The 24,685-nt window shown below is 41.4% G+C and overlaps 1 protein-coding gene and 1 pseudogene across 3 annotated transcripts; one reads left to right on the forward strand and one right to left on the reverse strand.

Moving 5' to 3' along the window:
* Positions 1-4,360: 4,360 nt before the first annotated feature.
* Positions 4,361-6,699, reverse strand: LOC136474288 (heterogeneous nuclear ribonucleoprotein Q-like; annotated as a pseudogene).
* Positions 6,700-10,334: 3,635 nt separating this feature from the next.
* On the forward strand, positions 10,335-24,457 carry LOC136477753 (regulator of nonsense transcripts UPF2-like). Of its 3 annotated transcripts, none has more exons than XM_066476004.1 (17): positions 10,335-10,694; positions 11,160-11,304; positions 12,095-12,176; positions 13,417-13,619; positions 14,035-14,379; positions 14,973-15,077; positions 15,174-15,301; positions 17,230-17,403; positions 17,495-17,576; positions 19,300-19,581; positions 19,660-19,857; positions 20,139-20,240; positions 20,331-20,582; positions 20,675-20,893; positions 21,113-21,283; positions 21,762-21,947; positions 22,743-24,457. In XM_066476004.1, exons 2-17 carry the CDS (start codon positions 11,227-11,229, stop codon positions 23,718-23,720), a joined length of 3,585 nt encoding a protein of 1,194 aa, XP_066332101.1. In that variant the 5' UTR covers positions 10,335-10,694; positions 11,160-11,226; the 3' UTR covers positions 23,721-24,457. The 3 variants fall into 3 exon arrangements, with proteins under 3 accessions (XP_066332101.1, XP_066332102.1, XP_066332103.1); XM_066476005.1 differs by having other exon boundaries at positions 19,303-19,581; XM_066476006.1 differs by lacking the exons at positions 10,335-10,694; positions 11,160-11,304; positions 12,095-12,176; positions 13,417-13,619 and having other exon boundaries at positions 14,267-14,379; positions 14,981-15,077.
* The last annotated feature ends 228 nt before the right edge of the window (positions 24,458-24,685 follow it).

The following is a 24,685-nucleotide window of genomic DNA, read 5'->3' on the forward strand; positions in this document are numbered from 1 at the left end:
AGGCGAACGCGGAAGACAAAGCCATAGTGCAGACCTAACTCTAGAACAGGAATGAGTAGGTCATTCATAATACGACACGTGTGACACCTATAGATGGCGTATCTGCCAGCAATGCGGCACTATAATGCACAAACACAACATATAGGGAAACTGTTCTCAGTTTTTTAGCACATCGTTCTGTCCCTGTTGGCGACCAACCCCAACCACCGACCACCTCGAGAGCAATGTGCACACAAACCAAGCCATGTCTTAGATGCATAGATGCATGTGTAAGTACAAATGTTCTTGCATGGTCGATGAATCGTTTTTATCTGATGGTAAGGAGGTGAGGCATTAAATGTGTCCACCTACCTGACTTGTTTTTATCTGATGGTAGCATGGAGGGGAGGCATTAAATGTGTCCACCTGCCCGACTTGTTTTTATCTGATGGTAGCATGGAGGGAGAGGACAATTGAGGTGATGCCTTGACCACTTGACTCTTACGTCGATCGTCGGCCCGTCGTGAATTTTTTTAACACTTTTTATAAACTAATTTTAAATCTAACACTTTTTAAAAAAATTTTCCAAAACTAACACTTCTGGCCGTGCTTCGCTGCGGGTGATATGCTTGGTATAGAAAAAATCTTGGGAAATATGACTCATATGTGTAATATGTTTCTTCATCGCGTTGCTACGAAAGGTTGGTCTATTTGGTACATTAAATGAGAAAATATGGGAAGGAAAGGTAACCTGGTTTTTCATTACAATGTTGTAAATGAACATAGAGGTTGGTTGTCATTACATGGTGCCTATTCTAGGCCAACAAATCAATGACATGTTAGTGGAAAGAAGTATTTGATGGAGTTAGGCTCAAGCAACTAACACACTTAGATTCAAAGCACAATATTGGCTAGGATTACATTATAGGTGGTAAGAGCGAAAACTACAACACAAGTACGTCTCCTAACGCAAGGGTTTACAAAAGAGTGAATTAGGATCCACTCCCCTTAGGCGAAACTGCAATACATTTCGTAAATCAGAAATTACACGAAAGATTGCATGACATCGAACACTAAATTACACCGGGATTTAAAGTTACATGGTTAAGAGTAACCTAGGACAATGAAGGCTTACTCCAGAAGTCGGGATATACGAGGGCAATGAAGAAACAACAAGATAATGATTATCCAAAATATGATAGTAACCGGTGTGTAATGATGGAGTGTCCCTTAGATCTTAATCTCACCATGCTTTAGAATTTCAAATTCCAAATACTGATCCGTCACTATGATGATTTATGACTAGTTGTTGACCCATCTCGAGTGATTGGTAAACACTCAATATAGCAGAGATAATTTAAAATCTAAAAGGAAAGAAAAAGGCATGCTTAGTGTGGAGATCACAATAATAAGACTGGTAGAAATAAAAGCAAGAGATACATAAGGGTACTTTTGTTCACAGTAGATACTGTCTGATAATGTCATGTTTTGTTGTTTTCTGATAAATGCATTTATCCAATATAGCAGCTTTCTTGGACCTCAACCTGGATAATCAGGTCATGTTCGTGAGCTAATTCAGTTGTGGCTCCGGCCAGGGTTCAACAGCTTTAGATGTTAAGTTGTTAACTGATCAATTTTTTAATGTAAGGGTACAAATCCTACAGTTGTTTTCCCAATATCATTATATCTATAAGGTAACCCTTATGTTTGATGAACAAGTATCAATGTTTTCATGAGAAACTTTATTACTGAGTTTAGTGGATGCAGTGTTGTCTGTACATAGGCCTCATCAGCCTTAAGAGTTACGAAGAAATATAACAAAGTATTATGGAGTTGGCATTTAAGCTGTAGAGGCAACCTAAGATAGTAAGATGCTTGTTTTTGCTATTTGCTGAAATCCAAAGAAAAGAAACTGTGGCCTGGAGAACACTGCACTCGACTACTGACAGCATGCAACAAAACAATAGGGCCTGCACATGCATTTGTCAACTCTGAATTTAGGCACTTGTGCTCTTGAGCTTTTAAAAAGCCAAAAGTGTCTAAGCATAAGACATAATGAAATGAACTTCACAAAATTTGTCATAAATTAATCAATAATATAGATCTAGAAAAAGCAGTGTGAGTATATGAATATTTTCTTTCATCAGGAATTTGGTTTACGAAAATCAAAATAGAAATAACTCCAAGAAACATTCATTCAAAAAAGATTGTCTGTGTGCAAGTTCTCACCTATCATAAACAAAGCATATTTGTTTGAGAAATGCTTATTTGTCATTGGCCTTCTGCTAAGAAAGGACGTTGCATTCAAATGAACTGCAAAGCCATCATATACGTCAATAATCAAATCTTTACTAAATATTTGGAGAGCTCAGGCTTTGTATAAATCAAGGCGGTCTCTTTTGTTTTTTTAATTTTGAATTGACAAAGGATGATCCAATCCCATCTCAAGGGCAAAAACAAAACAAAGAACCTAGTTACCTACACATGTATTTTCCATGTCATATGGCATGACAACGCAACAATAACTAAATAATTTGTGTTTCCATATACTGTAGTCCTAACATGTTGCTGTAAATATGTTCCTGAGCAACCAAATTGCAGAATGCTTTACGTATGTACTTCATATGCCTTTGTCCAAAGAAAATTCAGCCTGCCATCCTACAAACAAAACAATGGTAGCATATATCAAAGCCTACAAACCAATAGTTTGTCTCATTCCAAATTTCCAAATTTTAAATAGCTTTGCAAATCATTTACGTAGCATGGATCCCTGGAGTTATGTTTTCCGTAGAACATTGGAAGTCATGAAGAAATAAGACAATCAAATCAACACCGCAACAAAGGTATCAAAATACACATAGGTACAAAAAAGATCAATGCATCACCTTCAATATCAGCACATGACGACCGAGAAAAAAGAAAACCCACTGACCCCTTTCGTAAATGTGCATGAACTGCTGGACACCAAAGACATCTGCATGCTCATTCCATACGAAAATAACCACAATGGTAGGCATAAATGAAGAGCGATATATATATCTACAATTCTCCATATATATACCTTCAGTCACTTATATTATGGGCCCTGGTCTAATGTGTGGAACTGAAATAAGTCTATCTATATGCAAAGGTATCTACGTTCCAAATTGAGCTGAACACACACATGGCTTGCAACTATTGTCTGATTGCAAAGTAAGAAAAGTGCCTCTATTATCTTTAGAGGTCTGAAAAATGCAAACATAGAATTGTACGCTAGCACCATAAAAGGCGCTAGGTATGTTCTCTTGTACTAAGTTAATTAATTGCTGGTGTGAGTCTTATAAAAAAACTTCAGGGATGGTATTTCATCCTATACCAAGCAAAATTAGACCATCAATGCTAAACAAAAGGTGTGTCTTCTGAATATATAAAGTCTGAATATTTCAGCGTATATGAAGTCTAGAATCAATTCTGAACATGACTGGATCATTAACTAATCAAAATATTCTCATGAATAATGTGAAGCCCGAGCATTTCATCGTTTTCTGAAAATTTTGCAAATCTAGAAACTTCCTGAGTACAGTCCAATTATCAGCTGAAGGAAAAAATAGAGCAGTTTTGGTCTCCAAAAAACAACAGTACGCACTTACTTTGCTGACGATTTCTAGAGATCAGCTTTAGAGTGAAAACCATAATAGGCATCTCTCAATCACCTTTGCATGAGAAGTATGTTATCTGATGCGAACATTTACACATTGAACCAGAAAGAAAGGTGAACTGAAAACGATATTGATGTTCTAACTTGGGTATGATCATGTTGAGCACAGAGAGGCCTGGAATTGTGGATTAGCTGATAAAGCTGAAAAGCATGCAAATAAAAAACATAAGTGTAGAACAGTCACCAGGAAGGTAGGAACAACATCCATGTCCTACAAAATATAGACGGCAAATGATTACTCACAAAGATATGTAGGCATGAATTAGAGGGGAATGGAGAAATCTCACAAAGTCGTAAAGGAGTCGGGGTGGGGCTAGGTTGGCAGGCGGCGGCGGCAGACAGCCGCGGGGTAGGAAGCTAGAGGAGTTGGACAGAGGCGTGGAAGGCGAGCGGGAGGAGGAGCGGACCTCCAACGTGGTACCCTTGGGCAGGAGCATCGCTGGGTTTCGCCGAGGAACTAGACCGGCCACGCTGGGCCGCCGGCACCGCGCCGTGCCGAGGGGCACCAACCGTTCGGGTGTGCTCGCGCCGATGCGCCGCGCAGGGGGTCACCGTCTCCCCACCGCAAGAAGGGGCGGAGCAGGCGCTGGAGAGGGCGCACCGCCGGTGCAGGCGATGGGGAGGGGCGGCGCTGTGAGAGGCGGAGCAGCGGCGCAGGGGAAGGAAGAGGGTAGGGCAACAACGACTATGAGAGAGCAGAGGAGACAATGGGATGCCGGTTGGAGGGGACGAGATATTTTTTCTGCGGGCAACCAGTTATCCCGTGAAGCAAGCAAGTGTCAGCAGTGCACCCGCACACACAAACAGATAGCTTTTGCATGTATGCAAAGCAAGCAAGGCCCAGCAGCATGCACGCAAGCGTACTCGCATGCGTGTCGACCACCATGCTAATTAGGCACCGCCCATGCATGTCGAGATGAGCATTTGTTTGATTTATTGTACATAAATTAAATAACTATTTTGTGATAATAAGAAAGAAAACATATTATAGGTGATTACCAGTCTTTATGTTTTGGAACTTTTGTAACACATGCAGGGAATATTCGCTTCCAGTAATAAATATTGTCGTCCCACTTAGAATTTATCAGTTTCATAGCGAGGCTGAACCTTTTAGCAATAGTGTGAAATGTAGTTATATATGGCATGATTTGAGCATAACCCTTGTAACATACATCATCTGGGAGTGGATCCATAATGTGCATAGTTTTCTTTTGCATGTCCATTATGAATAAAGTATATAGTCTATCTCGATAACATGACAGTAGAATCTAAAAACATAGACATAGAATATAAGTGTTTAAAAAAGTATAATATATATAAATAAAATATAAAGGAGTACACTGATTAATATAGCCCAATTAATATAAAATGTAAGACTCTAAGAATCATAAGTCTGACAATACAGACACGTATTATCACTAAACACAGAGAACTTCAAAGATAAGCTGCCTGGTTGATCAAGGCAGAACATACAACCTACAGCTATCTAAGCAATCTAAGAGGAGGTTATGCACTACAAATCATGCCCACATAGCACTTAAACACTATAAACTCATCAGGCATGATAAAAGGCACTAAACCTTTTATCGAACTATCCAAGTGAGAAAATGACTAATCAACAAATACAACCATTAAGCCCCAAATACTTGATACTTCTTTTGTTTTTCATTTTCCAGTGGCCACATCTACATCTGGTTCCTAACAGATTATGACAGCAGAAAAGGCAAACATAAATTCATTGACATCCAAATTGCCCAATTCATCTAGAACGATAGGCAGACTTGCATAAGACTACCGTTGCAAAACCAAAAGGCCTAATAAAACTTGAAATATAACAATACATATAGAATTTGAAAATTTCATTTTAGCCCAAATGTCTACCTGAGCAGCTGTAGATGAAGGATTTGTTGAACCCTTAGGTTCAGCCCAACTAACAGTCAATTGGCTCCCATCAACCTTGAAGCTTCGTGATGAAAGCTTCTGCCTGGCATATTCTGTGCAGGCGTGGTTATAATACTTAACAAAGAGGAAGCCACGGTTACGGTTCAGGTCATGCTGATCCTGTGCAACAGCATCTCACCATTAGTGAATCCAGAACTCATGCTCTGTACAGACAAAGACAAGCACAAAACCACAAAGCACACCTTAAACATCTCAATGTTGACGACACCTGGCCCCTTCCCCTTGATAATGTTGGTCAGCTCCTCGCCCATCCCCTTGGGCACATTCCCAATAAACAGCCTATGTTTTGCCTGCGCCAAAGAGCACCGCAAAGTCCTCCCATGCAGCACAAAAAACAACCACCATATATAAACGCAATGCGCAGAACACATGACAGAATGCGGAAGCTCATGTTATGCAGAATAATCGGCTGCGCTAGTAGCTACCTTGGACTCCCTGTCTTGCACATCCTTGATGGCACTTTGTGCCGCGTCCTTGTCGGTGAAGGTGACAAAGGCGAACCTCTTGATCTCGTTGGTGTCCTTATCTTTGGTCAACCTCACCTGCCATTCGTTTCGCCGCACAGAGACGCACATTACAACTCCATGCATGTAACAAGCTGATGGTAAGAAACAAGAGGATGGATTCGTGAAACTGACCTCGTAGATTTCTCCCAACGGCTCGCATAGCTCACGGAGGTTGTCCTCCGTGATGTCATGGGGCAGGCCGCCAATGAAGACCTAGGAGCCATGGGGCGGTCGGGTGAGCAGTTCGTCCCACCTGCTCCTCCCCTCCTTGTCCTCGAGCCCGCTACCCGCGTTGGCGTCGGCCTCCTTGCCCGTCTCGTCCCCGCCTTTTCTACTGCCTCATACGGCTGGCTCTGGCTCCATCCCGGTGTCGTCGTCCCCGCGGCCACCGCCGTTGCTGTGGCGCTCGTCATTATCGTCGTCCTCCTCGGGCTCCTCCGAGTCGTCCCGGCTGCTGCGGCGGCGGTACCCATCGTCATCATCGTCCATGCCGCCATCGTCCCCCTCCAGGTCCACCTGCTCCTCTGGCTCCTCTGACGGCTGCCAATCCGACATCGTCGCCCACAAACCCTAACCCTAGACCAGGCAAAAAAAATCTCCAAAAAATCACACATAAAAATCCACGAGAAAAATAATATCCACGGGAACTCGCGTTGGGCGGACGGAATCGCTGCGGATCTGGCGACGGGGGGTCGGGAAACTGGGACTCGTGATTATTCGTTACCTTTGCGCCGAAAAAACCTATGCGCAGCATGATTGATTGATCGATTGAAACATGAGCAAGCAGTAGTGGTATAGAGAGATCAGTAGTAGTAGTAGTGGTAGCAGCAGTGGAGCGATTCGATTCAGTTGCAGCAGCAGAAGCATAATGAATTGGAGGAGGGAGATCGAGGGGGGGAGGCTCACTGGAGTGTGGAGGTGGTGGGGGTTGGGGAATTTGGCTTGCGGGCTTTTGGGGGCTGCCTCCGCCACCGGGTGAGAACTCAGCAACGCGCGTGGGAGGTGAGCGGGAGGGGCCTGACGTGGCCGGCTCGCCCGTCGCCGCTCTAGAGCCGCCAGCGTCGGGGGAGGAGAAGAAGAGGATGCCCACCTCCACTCTGGGGGTGGCCCGCATCGGGGTAGGAGAGGACGAGGGTAAGGTACCGCTAGGTCCAGGCGTCGAGTTTTGTCGCCGCCCGCCGACGACGAGGAAGAGGCAGCTAGGGTTTCGTCGAGCACACGCGGACCGGTGGGCCGAGGCAGCGCCGGGGGAGAGCAGGGGCTCGGACGTGGCCACGACCACTGGTGTTGGATGGCGCACCATGGCGCCGTGCTGGGGGACGCCGCTGTGCCACGCATAGGGTGCGGGGAGCCTCGGCGGTTGCGACGAGGAGCGAGGGAGAGAGCGAGAGCACGGAGAGGAGAAAGAGGAGGGGAGGAGCGGAGCTGCTGCCGCCTGCCATTCACACGAGAGAGAAAGAGGAATGAGCACCATTTTACATGAGAGGACCACGGTGGAGCCCAACTCTACAAAGCAAACAAGGCTTCAACAGCGTGCATGCACGTGTACTCGCATACATGCCGACCACCACGCTAGTTAGGCACCGGCCATGCATGTCGAGAATCCACCGTTCCCTACTACGCGCCACCGTCCATTTGCGTGTCGCGTACGATCACCCATACTTCATTGAATGCGTCCACTTGCTTCATCTATCCACTATCGAATGCCTGGAGGAAGACCGGTTGTGACGTGCTTCATCTGAGTCGTGGAATTTTGATCTAACGCACCAGCTAAATAGAACGTACATGGACATCCTAGGCCGCCGATTCGGCGCGCCATATATCTTTAATTACTTAAAAGAGCAAAAAAAATCCTCCAATTTTTTCATCCATTGTGGCTCTCTTACCACCCTGCGGGGCATAAGAGTCATATTTAGTTTTATTATGAGCAGTGGTACGTGATAAATTATATATTAGAGTCCAAATTGGTTTATCGTCTCATCTACGATCCGAAGTCATGACCTTTGCTCATAAAGTTAGAATAGGGCGTGTCTAGCCTCCGGACGTTCGGACGCTAGCCCATGTCTAAACGCCTACGCATGCTGCTGCGCGCGCCTATGTATGCCTGCTGTCGCTACGCAAGACGTGGGGACCGTTTCCGCCTATGCTTCCTGTGGTTGCTAATGAAAACACTTGAAACAAGAAGCATTTGCTGCAACATACATTTGAAACATGTGAACCATTTGTAGCATACTCGTGCAACATATGTGTATAGCCACTGCAACTTATGTAACATCCAGATAAAACATTTGCAATATACTATTGAAACAAATGAAACATACACTTACAACATTTGTGTACAACAATTGCAACGTATATGCAACACCAGATCTACTTTGACAACATTTAAATAAAACAAATAAAACAAATGCAACATCCAAATAAAACATATAAAACATACACGTGAAGCGCCTGAAACATACAGAGCTCGACGCCGGTGCGTCGGACCGGCCACGGTGCTTGGAAAAAAATGGGCCAGCACTCAGCTATCTACGGTCACGCATCACGAGACCAACAGACGCACATGTAGATGCGGCCCTGCGCTCCTCTCACAGAATCCAAGCGTCAGGCCTTCTTTCTAGTCACATGCTCACAACGCATGCACGACCCCACATGCCGCATGCACCCACACGCTCCCATGCGCTGACCCGCGTAAAAAGCAGGCGAGTGCCCGCTTAACTACAGCTGTATGCCCTGCTTTTTTTCTTGGTCATCGCGCGCGCTGCAGCGCGGGCTGGTCCGTCCAGACGTACGGACGCCCACAACGAAGCATTACCGGTTAGAATAGCAGCGGTCTAACCACGACACAAAGTCTGAATCCAATACGTATTAGAACACATAATATGATGCAAAATGTATTTTTTATTGCAACACATGAACATGTTCGTTAGTAAAAATAAAGTCAGAACGATTTCATCAACAAGTCTGGGCAGTTTGGCCAATACTCTACCAGGATAAAGAAACAAACATCAGGCCCTATTTTGGGACTAGTTTGTTCAAATGAGAAGGGATTTCTACTATTAAGGTAGCATAATTAAATCCCTATTTACATGCAAGTCTTTGGACACAAAGGATATACGCTAGCGTATATCTAGAGCCCACCAATAGCAATCTTCACCTCTAAATCACGACTTCTATCTAATTCCATCACAAGATCAGAATCCAGCAAGTCAATAACACATAGATGCAAACGATGAACTCGATTATCCCCAATATCCGATGAGCAATCCGCGAAAACGATGTTATTCAATAGCTCATGGAACTAACTTTACTCAATCTAATCTAAAATCTAAAAAAAACCATTAGACCTGAACGACGGAGGGAGGTTCGTGCTCCTCTTTACCGCCGGCGAGGCTACCACATGAGGGAAATCAAAGTGATGATGAAAGGGGCGGCTGTAGGGAGGTCCTCGCTCCTCTTTACCGCCGGCGAGGCTACCACATGAGGGAAATCAAAGTGATGATGAAAGGGGCGGCTGTAGGGAGGTCCTCGCTCCTCTTTACCGCGTGCGAGGCTGCCACATGAAAAAAGAGAGAGATCAAGGTGATCAAAGGGGCATGGTTTCGTGACTCTTTTCATAATCTACTTAGGTTAGCTTTTGCCTAGGTCAGTGAAAAAAACCCTGATCCGTGGACTCGCCACGATTTTAGGCTCTATTTGGGAGAGCTTTGCTTCCTGATTCTTCAACTATGCTCTTGATTCTTCGATGGAGTGATTCTATTGGATTCCTAGGAGGGAGCATGGTGAGGAGCTTATGAGAATTAATTCTCTGCTGATCTCCATCAGAATATAACAGGGAGCAGGGTGAAGCATTTTTTTAGCTTCCAGCTCGTAGCGTAAATGGAGAAGTGATTCTTTGCTGATGCCCACCTGAATTGGTTGGTATTTTGAACATTTAACTGATTGTGAGTGATTCTCTTCGCACAAACTGAAGCAGCTCTCGAAACGGTCCTTTAGTACAGACAGTTACTTCCAATTTTTCACATGACACCGTTAAAACGTGGAGGTCCCTTTAAAACAAAAAAAAAATCACAGAAAATACGTAAAAATACACAGAAATTACGCCGGAAATTTACAAAAATCAGTTCACTTTTACATAAAAACATACTAAAAAATAAAAAAATGCCACATGCTGGTCCTGTCCCCTCGCTGAAGCGGAGTCGAGTCGGATCTCCGGGAGCTGTGGCTTGTGGGAGAAATCTCCCTCGATTCTTCAACCTCCCCCTTCCCCGCCTGACGCACGCCGGCCCCACAGCTGCCCGCCTCGTCGTCGCCGCCCCTCGCTTCACCGTGCTCGCCACCCCGCGCCCCCCGCCCCCCTCGCGCCGGCAGCTGTCCCCCTCCCAGCGCCGCCGCCGAGCTCCCTCTCCTCACGCCGGCGGCCGTCACCCTCCCAGCGTCGCCGCCGAGCTCTCCTTCGTCGCACCCTCGGCCGTCCCAACCCGCGACTCGCCGGAGGAGGCGGTACGATTAGTTCAAGCAGACGCGGTCGCGGATCCTAATCCTAAACGGTACGATTCTTGCCCATCCAAATTTCTACAGGAGCTTGCCAAACGCCCAACACAACAGACTCGACTGTGTTCACCCCTGCGTTCTCTTCTCGAGTTCAAGTGTGCTCCCTGTTCACCCCTGTGTTCTCTTCTCGAGTTCACGAGTGCTCCCTCTCTCTCCCTCCCTCGTTACGACGATTGGGTGACCGCCGACCCTTCGCCGGCGAGGAGCACCAACCCTGTATGCCCACCCCTTATCTGCCCTTCCTGCCGTGCTAAACCGATCACCCAAACCCTAACTTACGCTATTTGGCTATCTGTATTCGGATCTGTTCTAATTACAAGCATATACATGTGTATTATGCCTATTAAATTCGATTTTTTTTCTTTTGCAAAAATTATAGGGTATACATGTGTACACTCATGTCCTTTATTGGCTCCGCCTCTTATTTGTAGTGATCGTGGCTTATTATTTCCCATTAACAGGTACTAAGGTTATTTTGGTTGTGCATATCACGTTGGATAGTTCTGGGTTTTCGCTCTGAAGAACAAAATGGACAATGCTCAGAGTGAGAACCGAACTGATACCAAGCAAGATGATGATGTGCGCCAAAGCAAACAGGATGATGAGGTAAATTGAGACCTCTACTCCTTTATTAAATATTTCATGGATAAATGATGTTTATTGTTGTTGATAACTCACAATTTTACTGTTGATGGTTATCCTATTGTTCTGCCTTGTAATTTGTCCACCTAATGATACTGATAAATTAGTCTCCTCTAATCTTATTTCATTGGCAGATCCTGGCACTGATAGGGCAAAAAATTAGTAGGATTGGGATTTTATTTGCTATGCCTAGAATCGGTTGGGCATTTGATAGGCCTGCCATAAAGTCTTGTGGATTCAGTTGGGAACACCGATAAACTTTGATTATTACCCCCAACTTTGACCTAACTATATGCAGTTGTTTAACTTATATTTTATGGCATAGAGTGTTTGAATGATGAGAGGGGTGTGGGACAGAGCACTATATTGACACCGGTAACCATTGCATACTCTGAATTCTAGTCATGGAGCTAACCAACCAAATGCCACCAGTAGCAGTTATCTGTCCACTTGGGCAAAGACAAATCTTGGACCTATCTCCATCAACAAACTATTCTGGTCAGAGCGTGTGTCTGTGAAAGCACTCCACAAATGAAAATTTCTTTCTGTCTGTCAGTTTCTAGTATCCTATCTTAAGGCAACTTTTTAAAACTGGACCCTTGAATGCGGCTCGAGTGGATTTACCTTTGTAATTTTAAACTTGTGTTACCTATAAATACCTGTTTCCATTAGTTGTCTGGGTATTGAATTCAAGTGTCATAAACATCAGGATCCTGCTCACTAATCCTGACATTCTTTTACTCTATATATGCAGGAGGCCCGCCTTGAAGAATATAAAAAGATAATTGATCAAAAGACTTCCCTCCGCCGGAGCAACCTAAACCCTGAAAGGCCTGGTAGTTATTTCTTTCACTATTTTTATTTCATATATACCTCTTCTAATCACAAATATAAGTGAATCTAGGTTTGTCCTAAGTCAAATTTTAAAACTTTAACAAGAATCCATAAAAATATATTACTTTAAATGGAAACAGTTATGTATAAAAATAAAGTTAGTTTCCATGATGAAGTCTATATAATTTTTTCTCTTGAATAGGTAGGAGTAAAATTTTGTATGTCGATTGTCAAAGTTAAAAAAAAGCTTAACTTAGGACATACCTAGATGGAGCTAATATTTGTGGTTGAAGTAATGCGTTTCTGCACAAGCAATCATTCAAATCAAGTGCTGGAAGCATTCTTGTTTTAATTCTTGTTTGGTGGAGGATTTGTTTATACACTGGAACAATATTCTAGAATTGCATGAAATCCTCGTTTTAGATATTGCAGACAGTATGTGTTGTCTATTTTAACTTGTATGTCAAAAAATTGCTACAGGATAATTATTTCAAAATCTACTGGAGGATATTTTTTGGGTGCAATGATAAGGAACAATTTTATGCAATGATATAAAAAAATGGTTCAGGATAATTGCTTCAAATTGTGTTGGAAGAATTTTTTGGTACAATCATAAGAAACAATTTACAAGTAAAAAACTTGTCTTCGAGTGGAAGTGAGCAAATCTATGTGTTGCACGACTGGAAATGTGTATAAAGTTTGTAGCAGCCAGAAATTAGATGAGAAATATGGCTGCAATAAAATAAAACCAAATTTTGTAGCTTCTCGTTCCAGAATCTCAAGGAAGATTTATTTATCTGCGTTAACTTAGATGCTCCTTTTCTTTCACATGTCACTTCTAAAATTCTATTTGTTTGACCGCTAAAAACCCACTCTGACAATTTGTTGTGGATGAGGTACAAGTGTACAACATACAAGAGTTCCCTGTTGCTTATATATGTTCTTAGAATCTTGACAAACCCACTCTGACAATTTGTTGTGGATGAGGAACAACACAACAAGAGTTCCTGTTGCTTGTATATGTTCTTAGAATCTTGACAATGGGTGATGATGAACTACTTAATGGTTTCATACTTTATTATTTTCTTATTTTGCTTATGTCATCTTCCATGTTGCAATTTTGGGTTCTTTTTCATTGGTGGATATGATTCATATTTTGTTAGAGTATACAATTTCTTATCTTGACTAGCAGCACCTAATTCTGTTTTTTTTTTTACCTTTGTGACGATTCACTAATCCCAGATGCAAACTACCTGAGAACCCTGGACTCCAGTATCAAGCGAAATACAACAGTTATAAAGAAGTTGAAGACAATAAATGATGAACAGAAGGATGGGCTAATGGATGAGTTAAAAAGTGTGAATTTGAGCAAATTTGTCAGCGAAGCGGTTTCTTATATTTGTGAGGCCAAACTTCGCTCCGCTGATATACAATCTGCTGTTCAGGTAATTTGCAATAGCAATGGTTACACTTTATGCAAAAGTGCAAATTTCTGATAGACATGCTTATGACGTTTATTGCTGTTGGTCCCTTCACTTTACATGTGCAAGATCATTCCAGTGTGTGAAATATCTGAGCTACATAATGAAGTATGCTCATTATCCTCAGTGGTTGTTATGGAAACAATGTGTGCATCACCTCAGTTGGTTAGTATTAAGAAGGTTATCAATATTACCGAAGTTATACTTAGGGGCATGCATCACCTCAGTCGGTTAATATTAGCAAGGTTATCCCTAGGAGTTCAACTTGGTTGGCTGTGACCAGTTAGCAAGGTTATCAATATCACCGAAGTTATACTTGTTATTAATGATGAAGGTGTTAACTCATGAGTTTATTTTATGTGGATTTACTCTAATGTAGGTTTGCTCGCTCCTTCATCAAAGATACAAGGACTTCTCTCCTTGTCTTATACAAGGTCTACTGAAGGTCTTCTTTCCTGGAAAATCTGGAGATGATTTGGATGCAGATAAAAATTCGAGAGCCATGAAGAAGAGAAGCACATTGAAACTTTTGATCGAACTGTATTTTGTTGGAATTGTCGAAGATGCTAGCATATTTGTAAATATTATAAAAGATCTTACATCAGCGGAACATTTGAAGGACCGTGAAGGAACTCAAACAAACTTGTCTCTTCTATCTACCTTTGCTCGTCAAGTGAAGTTTTTTTTAGGGCTACAATCTCACGGTCAAGAAGCTTATGATGAGGTAAGATAAGCTTATGTATCAACCTTATTTGTTTAAGTTATAGAAGGCCTTAGGAAAAAAATACTGATCACACAATTCAACTGCAATAGATGATCTAGCTGCTCTTTGTTGAATGCATAACCCAAGCTCCAAAGTTTTAACAACACCCCCCCCCCCCCCCCCCCCCCCCCCCCTCCCGCAAGAACACGCAGTCATATATTTTGTGGCCTTTGAATGTGAATATATAACTCTAAAACATATAGTGTCTTACTGTATAGTAGGCCGAAGTGCCAAAGTTAACCAACGAAGTAGAAACTAGGAAGTGAACTGATAAAGTAGATTTTCAGTTCAATTCACTTCAGGAAGTGTCATTGACTCCTGATGGCCATAAGGCTAGGGCCAAAGCACGTGAGAAACCTGCATGCATAAAAGTCATGACTTCTGCTACTAGGTACTGTGCTGAGCAGTGAGCACAGACCAAATACAGCATGCTGTCAAGTATTGCCAGCAGATTGATATGTCTTGGTCATTTGGTGGAATTCCTGTTAATTTATTCACTACGTGTGGCATCTATCTACATCAATTGATTTGCCAACAATGTTGAATCTATGCAGTTTTTTAGGGACCTAAATGTTACTGCTGAGCAGAAGAAGTTCTTTAAGAAAGCCTTGAACTCTTACTATGATGCTGTAGCTGAACTACTACAATCAGAACATGCGGTAACTCCTTTTCTTTGTTAGTTTGGACACTCTTGTTTGTTGTGAGTTTATTATATGCATGCATAAACTAAACTGTAAACTCTTCTTTGTACCTAGTCTCTTCGTCTAATGGAGGCAGAGAATGCAAAAGTTTTAAGTGCCAAAGGTGAACTAAGTGATGAGAACACAGCTTCATATGAGAAACTCAGAAAGTCTTTTGATCAGTTACTACGTGGTGTATCCTCGTGAGTATTTATTGGCCCATTTCAGCAGAAAGCTGCCATTCTCTAGCTCTTTTTATTATATATATATATATATATATATATATATATATGTAGTATATTTAGTAGCCAGCTACAGAATAAGTTATTCTGTAGCCACCTCCATTTACGATAATTTTATATACTAATTTACGATAAAGTGAATACATATTTACGATAGTTGTGTTACTATAACACATGAGGATATTTACCGTAACGTTATAGTAAATCACATAGTAAGGAGTTACCATAATCTCGTGAATTAGCATAGTAATTATCGAAACTCAAAGTGGCCACAGAATTAAGTTATTTTATAACCAGTTGCAGAATTAAGTTATATATATTCATACAAGAAGGGATCGAGTTCGGAACGATGATATACGTGATAGATTAGGGGTAGCACCAATTGAAGAAAAGCTTGTCCAACACCGGTTGAGATGGTTTGGACATGTCCAACGGAGACCTCCAGAGGCACCAGTGCGTAGTGGAATCCTAAGGCAGGATAGTAACGTGAAGAGAGGCAGAGGAAGACCGAAGTTGACTTGGGTAGAGGCAATAAAAGGAGACTTGAAAGGATGGAATATACCCAAAGACTTAGCCTTAGATAGGAGTGCTTGGAAAACAGCTATTCACGTGCCTGAACCTTGATTGCTTCTACTGGGTTTCAACTCTAGCCTACCCCAACTTGTTTGGGACTTAAAGGCTTTGTTGTTGTTGTGTGTGTTGTTGTGTGTGTGTGTGTGTGTGTCTATATATATATATATATATATATATATATATATATATAGGGAGAGGCTATTCAGTAGCCAGCTACAGAATAAGTTATTCTGTAGCCACCTCCATTTACCATAATTTTATATACTAATTTACGATAATGTCAATTGTCAATATATATTTACTATAGTTAGGTTACTATAACACATAGGGATATTTACCATAACGTTATAGTAAACCACTTAGTAAGAAGTTACTATAATCTCATAAATTAACATAGTAATTATAGTAACTCAAGGTGGCTACAGAATAGGTTATTTTGTAGCCAGCTATAGAGTAGTTATTCTATATATATATATATATATATATATCCTGTAGCTGGCTACAGAATAACTTATTCTGTAGCCACTTTGAGTTATGATAATTACTATGTTAATTTACGAGATTTATAGTAACTCCTTACTAAGTGGTTTTAATATAACGTTATGGTAAATATCCCCATGTGTTATAGTAATCCAACTATCGTAAATATGTATTGACATTATGGTAAATTAGTATATAAAATTATAGTAAATGGAGGTGGCTACAGAATAACTTATTTTGTAGCCGGCTACTGAATAGCCTCTCCCTATATATATATATATATATATATATATATATATATATTGAACATCATGTAGTTCTGCCAATTTTGGATTGAGCATAATGGCATCTAGTGTTTTGTTTGTGTGGGGCTGATGATGAGTTGCAGAGGAGCACACACATGGACATGGACCTTAGAACTTACTGCCTGAATTTTCCTTGCCTCCCTTGGACCCGCCCTTCTTTAAAATTAAAAATAAGAATATAAGACACACTCTTTAAATAAAAAAAAGATAAACAATTTACTTGCATGAAAATTCTCATTCTTCCATACCTCAGTCAGGATGCAATATCATTGGTATATTAAAGTAGACATGGTATAGGTAGTATTGGTGTACCATCCTACTAAGTGTTCCATCCACGCCTTCAACCTGCATCAGGAATTAGTGTAATTTCCTAATTAGATGTAACAGCGTGGTGCAGCAACCACCAACTGGCCATTAATTTTATCACGACATGAGCGTTTGTTGATAATTGTCTGTTAACATGTCAGTTATCATTCCATCTTTTTTTTTTGTCTGTATGATTCTTGGCTCTCTTAACGTGTTGTTTTGCAGGTTGGCCGAATCTCTTGACATGCAGCCTCCAGTGATGCCAGATGATGGAAATACAACAAGAGTTACTACAGGAACCGATGCCTTGCCTTCTTCTGGAAAAGAATCATCTGCATTGGAACCTATCTGGGATGATGAAGATACCAAAGCTTTTTATGAATCTTTACCTGATCTCAGGTTTACTTTTCACTAAGTTGCCAATATCTGTTACATTCTTTAGCTTTCTTTTATTATCCTTTTGAAATTATATATATATATTTTTGAGCAGAGCATTTGTGCCGGCTGTATTACTGGGAGAGGTTGAGCCAAAGTCGAATGAGCAGCATGCTAAGGGCCGTGAGCAATCTAGTGTAAGACTCTGAATCTTTAAAGTAGTCCATTCTTCAAGTATCATGTCTTTAATGTATATGTAAGAGGGTTCTATTGCAATTTCGTCTTTATAAACTTGGATTTCACTCTGATTATGTTTGCTTGCAACATTTTGGACACTGATGGGTTCCTTGTATATCTTTTGTTGGGTTTACTTAGAATATCCCCTGGCTTGTTTCTTTTGGATTGCAAGGTGGTCTTTCAAGGGCATGCACAAAAGAAACTCAACCATCGGGGGAAAGTGTTATGACCGGCATCCCCTATGCCAGGCGCAGGCCCAATAGTGGCTAGGGGGGCGGTCTGTTAAGGGGCTTAGAGGCCCAATTTATCGCTTATTTGGTATTTTCTTAGAGATAGATATAGTTCCTTAATTATAGCATCTATAGGGAAGGATAAATACTTGTAATCTGGGATGATTGGAATTAAGCAGAAAGCAACAATTAAGTTGCTGGCTTCCCCTGGGAGCCAGCCGCCCCTGCCCTCTCTCTCTCGTGTGAACAGTACATCTTTACTGTAGCACCACGTGGACTCTAGGGCTGCAGCAGCAGCAGCCGCCGCTCTCTCGCCGCCACGGGCCCTCGGCGACGTCGAGAGTACAGACCACGTCCTCCCCTCTTCCACCCCTATAACCTGCGCAGCAACTCCGGTAGGGCATAAGTCCTATCAGAAAGACTGCCCCCATGCCTTAAGGACATGCACAATCCTCCTGTCTCTGAGTATCTTAGCCTTTTTATAAGCTTTTAAGTGTGTTAAGAGATGTGGGTTGGCTATTAAGTTGATTTGATGTGATCCCACAGGATCTTCAACTTTTATCAATATGGCAATCTCAAAGAGACGCTCTTCTAGCTAAAAGAGGAACTGCGTTGAACAGCGGATCTAGGCCTATGTTCATAAGTACATTGAAACTCTATTAAAATTTAAAATACAAAGAGTCTAGTTTAGAACACATTTATCCAGCGCCAGGCATGAGAATTCTGGCTCCACCTCTGGTAGATTCTTTCCTTGTTCTCTGTCCGCCTATGATATTAGTAATGGGGGCAAGCCTGAGACATGAGGTGGCACCCTTGTGTATGATGTGGTGAAATACTCTCTTAGATTGCCCGGAATGGTAGTTTTGCTTCACACAAAGATTTATGTGGCGTCATGGTCAGAGCCAAAGATTTCTAAGGGACCAAACAACAAGGATTAGAACTCGGTGGGTGCCAAATAAGTTTTTGATACTATGTATTGAGTTATTTGGTACTCCCTCCGTTCCAAATTATAAGACGTTTTGGCTTTTCTAGACACATTACTCTCATTATGCATCTAGACATAGTGTATATCTAAGTGCGTGGCAAAAGTCATGAATCTAGAAAAGCCAAAACGTCTTATAATTTGGAACGGATTGAGTACTAATTAAATAAGTATAAATGAATCATTAGGGGGCCAGGGCTACCCCTAGTCCCTCATGGTATCCGGCTCTCCGCACCATGTTGAGCTCCCAGTTCATGTGATGCGTAAAATGTATTCATGAATGGTAGAACCTTTTGACTAATAAAACATGTTCCAATAGATTTTTACATCTGGCATCAACATGGTTTGCGCCCTTTCCTTCTGAGTGAGAAGGCAGAGAAATTTATTCATCTAAATATGCATTCACTGCCGTTTTCTTTTATTTTTATTTTTGGGTTTGCCACTAAATTATTTTTGAATTTTGTTATGAAGGAGTCCACTACAGAACAAGACACTGAACTACATGACAACGTTCAAAATTCTGCCACTGAACATCAACTAGAAGTTAAAGTAGATGATGTAGTGAAAGAGAGTGAAGACAAAGATAAAGAGAAGGGAAAGGATGGAGAAAAGGAAAAATACAAGGAGAAGGATCTGGATAAGAAAAATGAAAGAGAGAAGGAGAAAGGAAGAGCCTTGGATGGTGCAAGTCTGGATAACCTCCAGCAGAGGCTGCCGGGATGTGTCAGTCGTGATCTCATTGATCAATTGACGGTATTCACCCATCTTATAATTTCTGTCCTCTTTATTTTAGACTGATCGTCATAATCAAGCTACTTTTGATTTCCCCAGGTTGAGTTTTGCTACCTAAATTCTAAAGCAAATCGAAAGAAACTTGTGCGTGCCTTATTCAATGTTAATAGGACTTCACTGGAACTGTTGCCTTACTATTCTCGTTTGGTTGCGACACTTTCAACTTGTATGAAAGATGTTCCCAGTATGCTTCTGTCTATGCTTGAAGAGGAGTTCAACTTTTTAATAAATAAGAAGGTATACTCATAACTCTTTGTTGCTTGACGTTGTTTGTGCTCAGTTCCTCATCTTATCATAAATTTTGCTTCTAAGCCTTGACAGTATCTAGTATTTATTGTTTGCTCTGGAATGCAAGTTGCATTAATAACATGAATATAAACATGAAATGCATGACAACACTAGTTGCTACAAATCCTCCTAGGAAGTTGGACTTGAAGTGGAGGGGGGCAGCAATTATTTTGCCTCCTATGTTTTGTATTTACTGGACTAACTTTTCTCTCTGCTCTGTTACCTTTCAGGATCAGATCAACATTGAAACAAAAATAAAAAATATACGGTTTATCGGGGAGTTGTGCAAGTTCAAAATGGCTCCTCCAGCTCTTGTTTTTAGCTGTTTGAAGGTATGCGTTTATTAAGCTCAGAATTAGTAATTTCTACCTTTTACGTGTGCTACTTTGGTAACAAATATTTGTTTTCTATATATTTTGCAGGCCTGCCTTGATGATTTCAGTCATCATAATATTGATGTGGCTTGCAACCTTCTCGAGACTTGTGGCCGCTTTTTGTATCGCTCACCTGAAACTACGATTCGCATGGCTAACATGCTGGAGATACTGATGAGATTGAAAAATGTCAAGAATTTGGATCCACGCCACAGTACACTTGTAGAAAACGCCTACTACCTTTGTAAACCGCCCGAAAGATCTGCACGGATATCAAAAGTTCGGCCACCTTTGCATCAAGTAAGATTTCCATTTATTCTTTGTTACATGTTCTATTGTGCCTTGTCTACAAAAATGTAACAATTAACATTCTCCCTCCTTTTCCTGTGTAGTACATAAGAAAGTTGCTTTTCTCAGATCTTGACAAATCAAGTGTTGAACATGTTTTGCGCCAACTACGCAAGTTACCTTGGGCAGAATGTCAACAATACCTTCTGAAGTGCTTTCTAAAGGTTCACAAAGGAAAGTACAGCCAAGTTCATCTGATTGCTCTTCTCACTGCTAGTCTCAGCCGCTATCATGATGACTTTGCTGTCGCAGTGGTAGATGAGGTTAGTTCCTTTAGCTGACTGCATAAATAAAGGAAAAAAGGAACATTTTTTTAATATTTGTTGGAGTCTGTTCTTTTTTCTTTTTCTGTTGTAGTCACCATAAGATGAAATTGTAACACATTAATTAACTGGCAGTTTTCAGTTATCCAGCTGTTACTCTGGTGATAAACTAGTTGACATCCACGTTATATGTTTATTTATTTTTTTATTTTGATTTAGGTTTTAGAAGAGATAAGGGTTGGATTGGAGTTGAATGACTATGGGATGCAACAAAGGCGGCTTGCCCACATGCGGTTCCTTGGAGAGCTATACAGCTACAAGCATATAGATTCATCAGTTGTTTTTGATACACTGTACCTTATCATTGTGTTTGGTCATGGAACTCCTGAAGTAAGTAATTCCATCATTCAACAATGATTTAAGGACCATTGCTATGATCAAATTCATTTTCTGACATCATACCTCCTTACACACTATTCCCTCCGTCCCAAAAGAGCCAGAAGTTGATTTTTTTGGGACGGAGGGTGTATGTGGCAATAAAGAATTACCACAAAGCTTATGACTATATGTTAAGCTAGCTTCTTTCATGTTTTGTAACAAATGGAAGCTTATGCTTGAAGGATGACTGATCACAATGTTAGATCCATCATTTGTTCTCATTAGGCATGCAAGTTCAAACTATTTTGGGTCATCGGGTCGACCCAAAAATTTGACCCAATGAACTAGAATGTATTTCCGTAGTTTGAGAGGAGTGGAAAAATGAACCAGAATGGCATTTGGACGTAATTAGTTAGCTGACCCAAAAACACCATTGAGTACCCACTTGCATCCCAGTTCTCATTGAACATTTTCCCTTTCACTTGTGCAGCAAGATGTGTTGGATCCACCAGAAGATTGCTTCAGAATCAGGTTGATCATTACACTTCTACAGACCTGTGGTCACTATTTCAGTAAGGGATCTTCAAAAAGGAAGCTCGACAAATTCTTGCTACACTTTCAAAGATACATTATTAGTAAAGGGCCCTTACCACTCGACATAGAGTTTGACATTCAGGTTAGTTCTTTTTGTATACAACTTGCAATCATGCGTGAATATATACATAAAACTTCTATGTTATTACAGACTCAATCATGAAGTCAAACCAATTTAGAAGCTGTATGATGCATGTAGTTAAATCTATGTTGTGAGTGATCAAGAATGCTTTCTTGGTAGGTTTGATGTTCTGAATATGAGGCAATGAACTTATTTGTATCTGATGTTTATCCAATAATTTGCTTACCTATGTATAATTAAACATTGGACATCCAGGACCCTTTTTTGGTGTCGTGGTGGGCCACAATCATAATGATTCATGCCTGTCAACATTTTGGTGTGTGGTTTGCTTCTTCATCAGATCATGCAGACTTTTTCTTATCAATGGGACCAGATCCCTTTATTTCAAATAAGATTGTATCTTTACTCCTATTTGACTTAGTGTGCTTAGGCAGTAGCATTTAATTTGATAATGGAAAGCCTAATAAATTGTAAATGATGATAGACAAATGGAAGTTCATGACATTTAGAGCCTGACTTTGGTTCACAATCACAAGGCCCACAATCAGTGCTCCAGTAATATACTGGCTGCACGTCTGGCAAAACAACCCCACAATGTACTCTCAGACCAGCATGCTACATTTGGTCGAGGCAATATTCCTATCAGCTATTGGTAAATCATATTGCTGCAATTATGTTTACATGAAGTTCAAAGAGAATCATAGTACTGTAACACTTGAATTTTGAAATGTTTGATGACTCTGAATACATGTATTATTTTTCTTGACTGAGGACATATTTTATGTGTTCTTGCAGGATTTATTTGGCGAGCTACGACCAAACATGTCTCGGTATTCGTCAATTGAGGAGCTTGTTGCCGCGTTAGTTGAGCTTGAAGAAAATGAACGTTCAGCCCCAGTAGAAAATATTGAAAATGAAAGACACTCGGATACCGAATCTCAGAAAAGACAGCCACGAGATGCTGGCCCATCTGTGAATGGTGAAAGCGCTGCAAATGGAATTGAGGAAAATGGCAAGGATCATGAAGTAGCAGATAGTGAGAGCTATTCAGATAGTGGCAGCATTGATGGACGGGAAGAAGAGGAGGATATATTATCTGAGGATAAATCAAATGATGGCTCAGATAATGAAGGCGACGATGAAGATGATGGCATTCCTGTTGGTTCTGATGAAGATGAAAATGTCGAGGTTAGACAGAAAGTCATGAAGGTTGATCCTAAGGAGCAAGAAGACTTTGATCGAGAGCTCAAAGCCCTTCTTCAGGAGAGCTTGGAGTCACGTAAATCAGAGGCCCGTTCAAGGCTCCCTTTGAATATGATGGTACCGATGAATGTCCTTGAGGGTTCAAAAGACTCAAGGGCCACAGAATCTGAGAGTGGAGAAGAAACAGTAGATGAAGAGGGTGGCAATGCTGGGAGTAGCAGCAAGGTGCGCGTTAAGGTGCTAATGAAGAAAGGACACAAACAACAGACAAGACAAATGTTAATACCCGCTGATAGTTCAATTGTGCAAAGCATGAAGCAGCAAGAAGCTGCTGAGCTTGAGGAGAAGCAGAGCATCAAGCGGAGGATCCTCGAATACAATGAAAGGGAGGAGGAAGAACTGAATGGAGCATCACAAATGGGGAACTGGGGTCAAGGAGCTACCAATACCAGCAGTATCAGATCAGGTGGCCGGGGCATCTGGGATGGTTCAACACGGGGAGGTGGTCGACAACGGCACCACATTGCGGGTTCTGGTGGTTTCTATCACAGTTACGGCAGGAGAAGATAAGTTTGCTGTGTGAGCTATTTTTCCTGATGGGAGTGGTCGACAGCGGCACCACATCGCGGGTTCTGGTGCTTTCTATCACAGTTATGCAAGAGAATATAAGTTTGCTTTGTGGGATATTTGTCCTGAGGTTTTTGGCAGGGCAATGCTTCTCTCTATTTAACCGCCTAACAGATCAGATTAACAGTGAAGGAATTTCGGGGAGGTTAACACAGCTTGATGGATAGTTGCTTCCACCACCCTAATCTGAAAATAAGACAATTCTACCACTGATGGGAGATAGCAATGCCTTGAAGGAGCTATTTTTCTGATGGTCCGAATGGCTTAAGTTACCACGGTGCTTGGTAAAGCTGGTAGTTGGCTTTACCTGGAGAGCACATATACTCCGCGCTTGTACTATATATAACATAATCTGGCAACGAGTGCAGGTCGTTTGAAAGATTGTGTTATAGCGTGCGCACATGTATGAGTATAGCGTGCGCACATGTATGATTATGGATATCATGGTGGTACTTGAATAATTTACATGCGCATACTGTTTGGACGGCCATGTGGGGGTATTTGATCAGAATTTTACTGTTTGATGCCCATTCTAATTTAGTGGAGTATTATTGGCAATGTAGTACAAGCATCTCGAAATTGCACGATATGTGTGCACCATTTCTCTGATGATATGTTCCATGCGTGTACATGTACCTACATTAACTATGCTATCTGCTATGCCGATGGATTATGCTTTCTGCCACTGCATTTTTTGTATTGTCTCAACCTTCGATTACAAGCTTTATTAGTATTTGAACTCACGCATCAACTCACACCACACGCGCGCACACTAATACACTCACACCTCTAGTGTGTAAACTAGACTTACAACCTATATCTAAGGCTAGAAGTACATGGCTAAAAGGTACGATAGTAGTGTCATATCCGTGCAAGGCAACTGAAACTTATTCAAGGCAACTGAAACT

The sequence above is a fragment of the Miscanthus floridulus genome, chromosome 8 (genome assembly GCF_019320115.1).
Source record: "Miscanthus floridulus cultivar M001 chromosome 8, ASM1932011v1, whole genome shotgun sequence".
NCBI lineage: Eukaryota > Viridiplantae > Streptophyta > Magnoliopsida > Poales > Poaceae > Miscanthus > Miscanthus floridulus.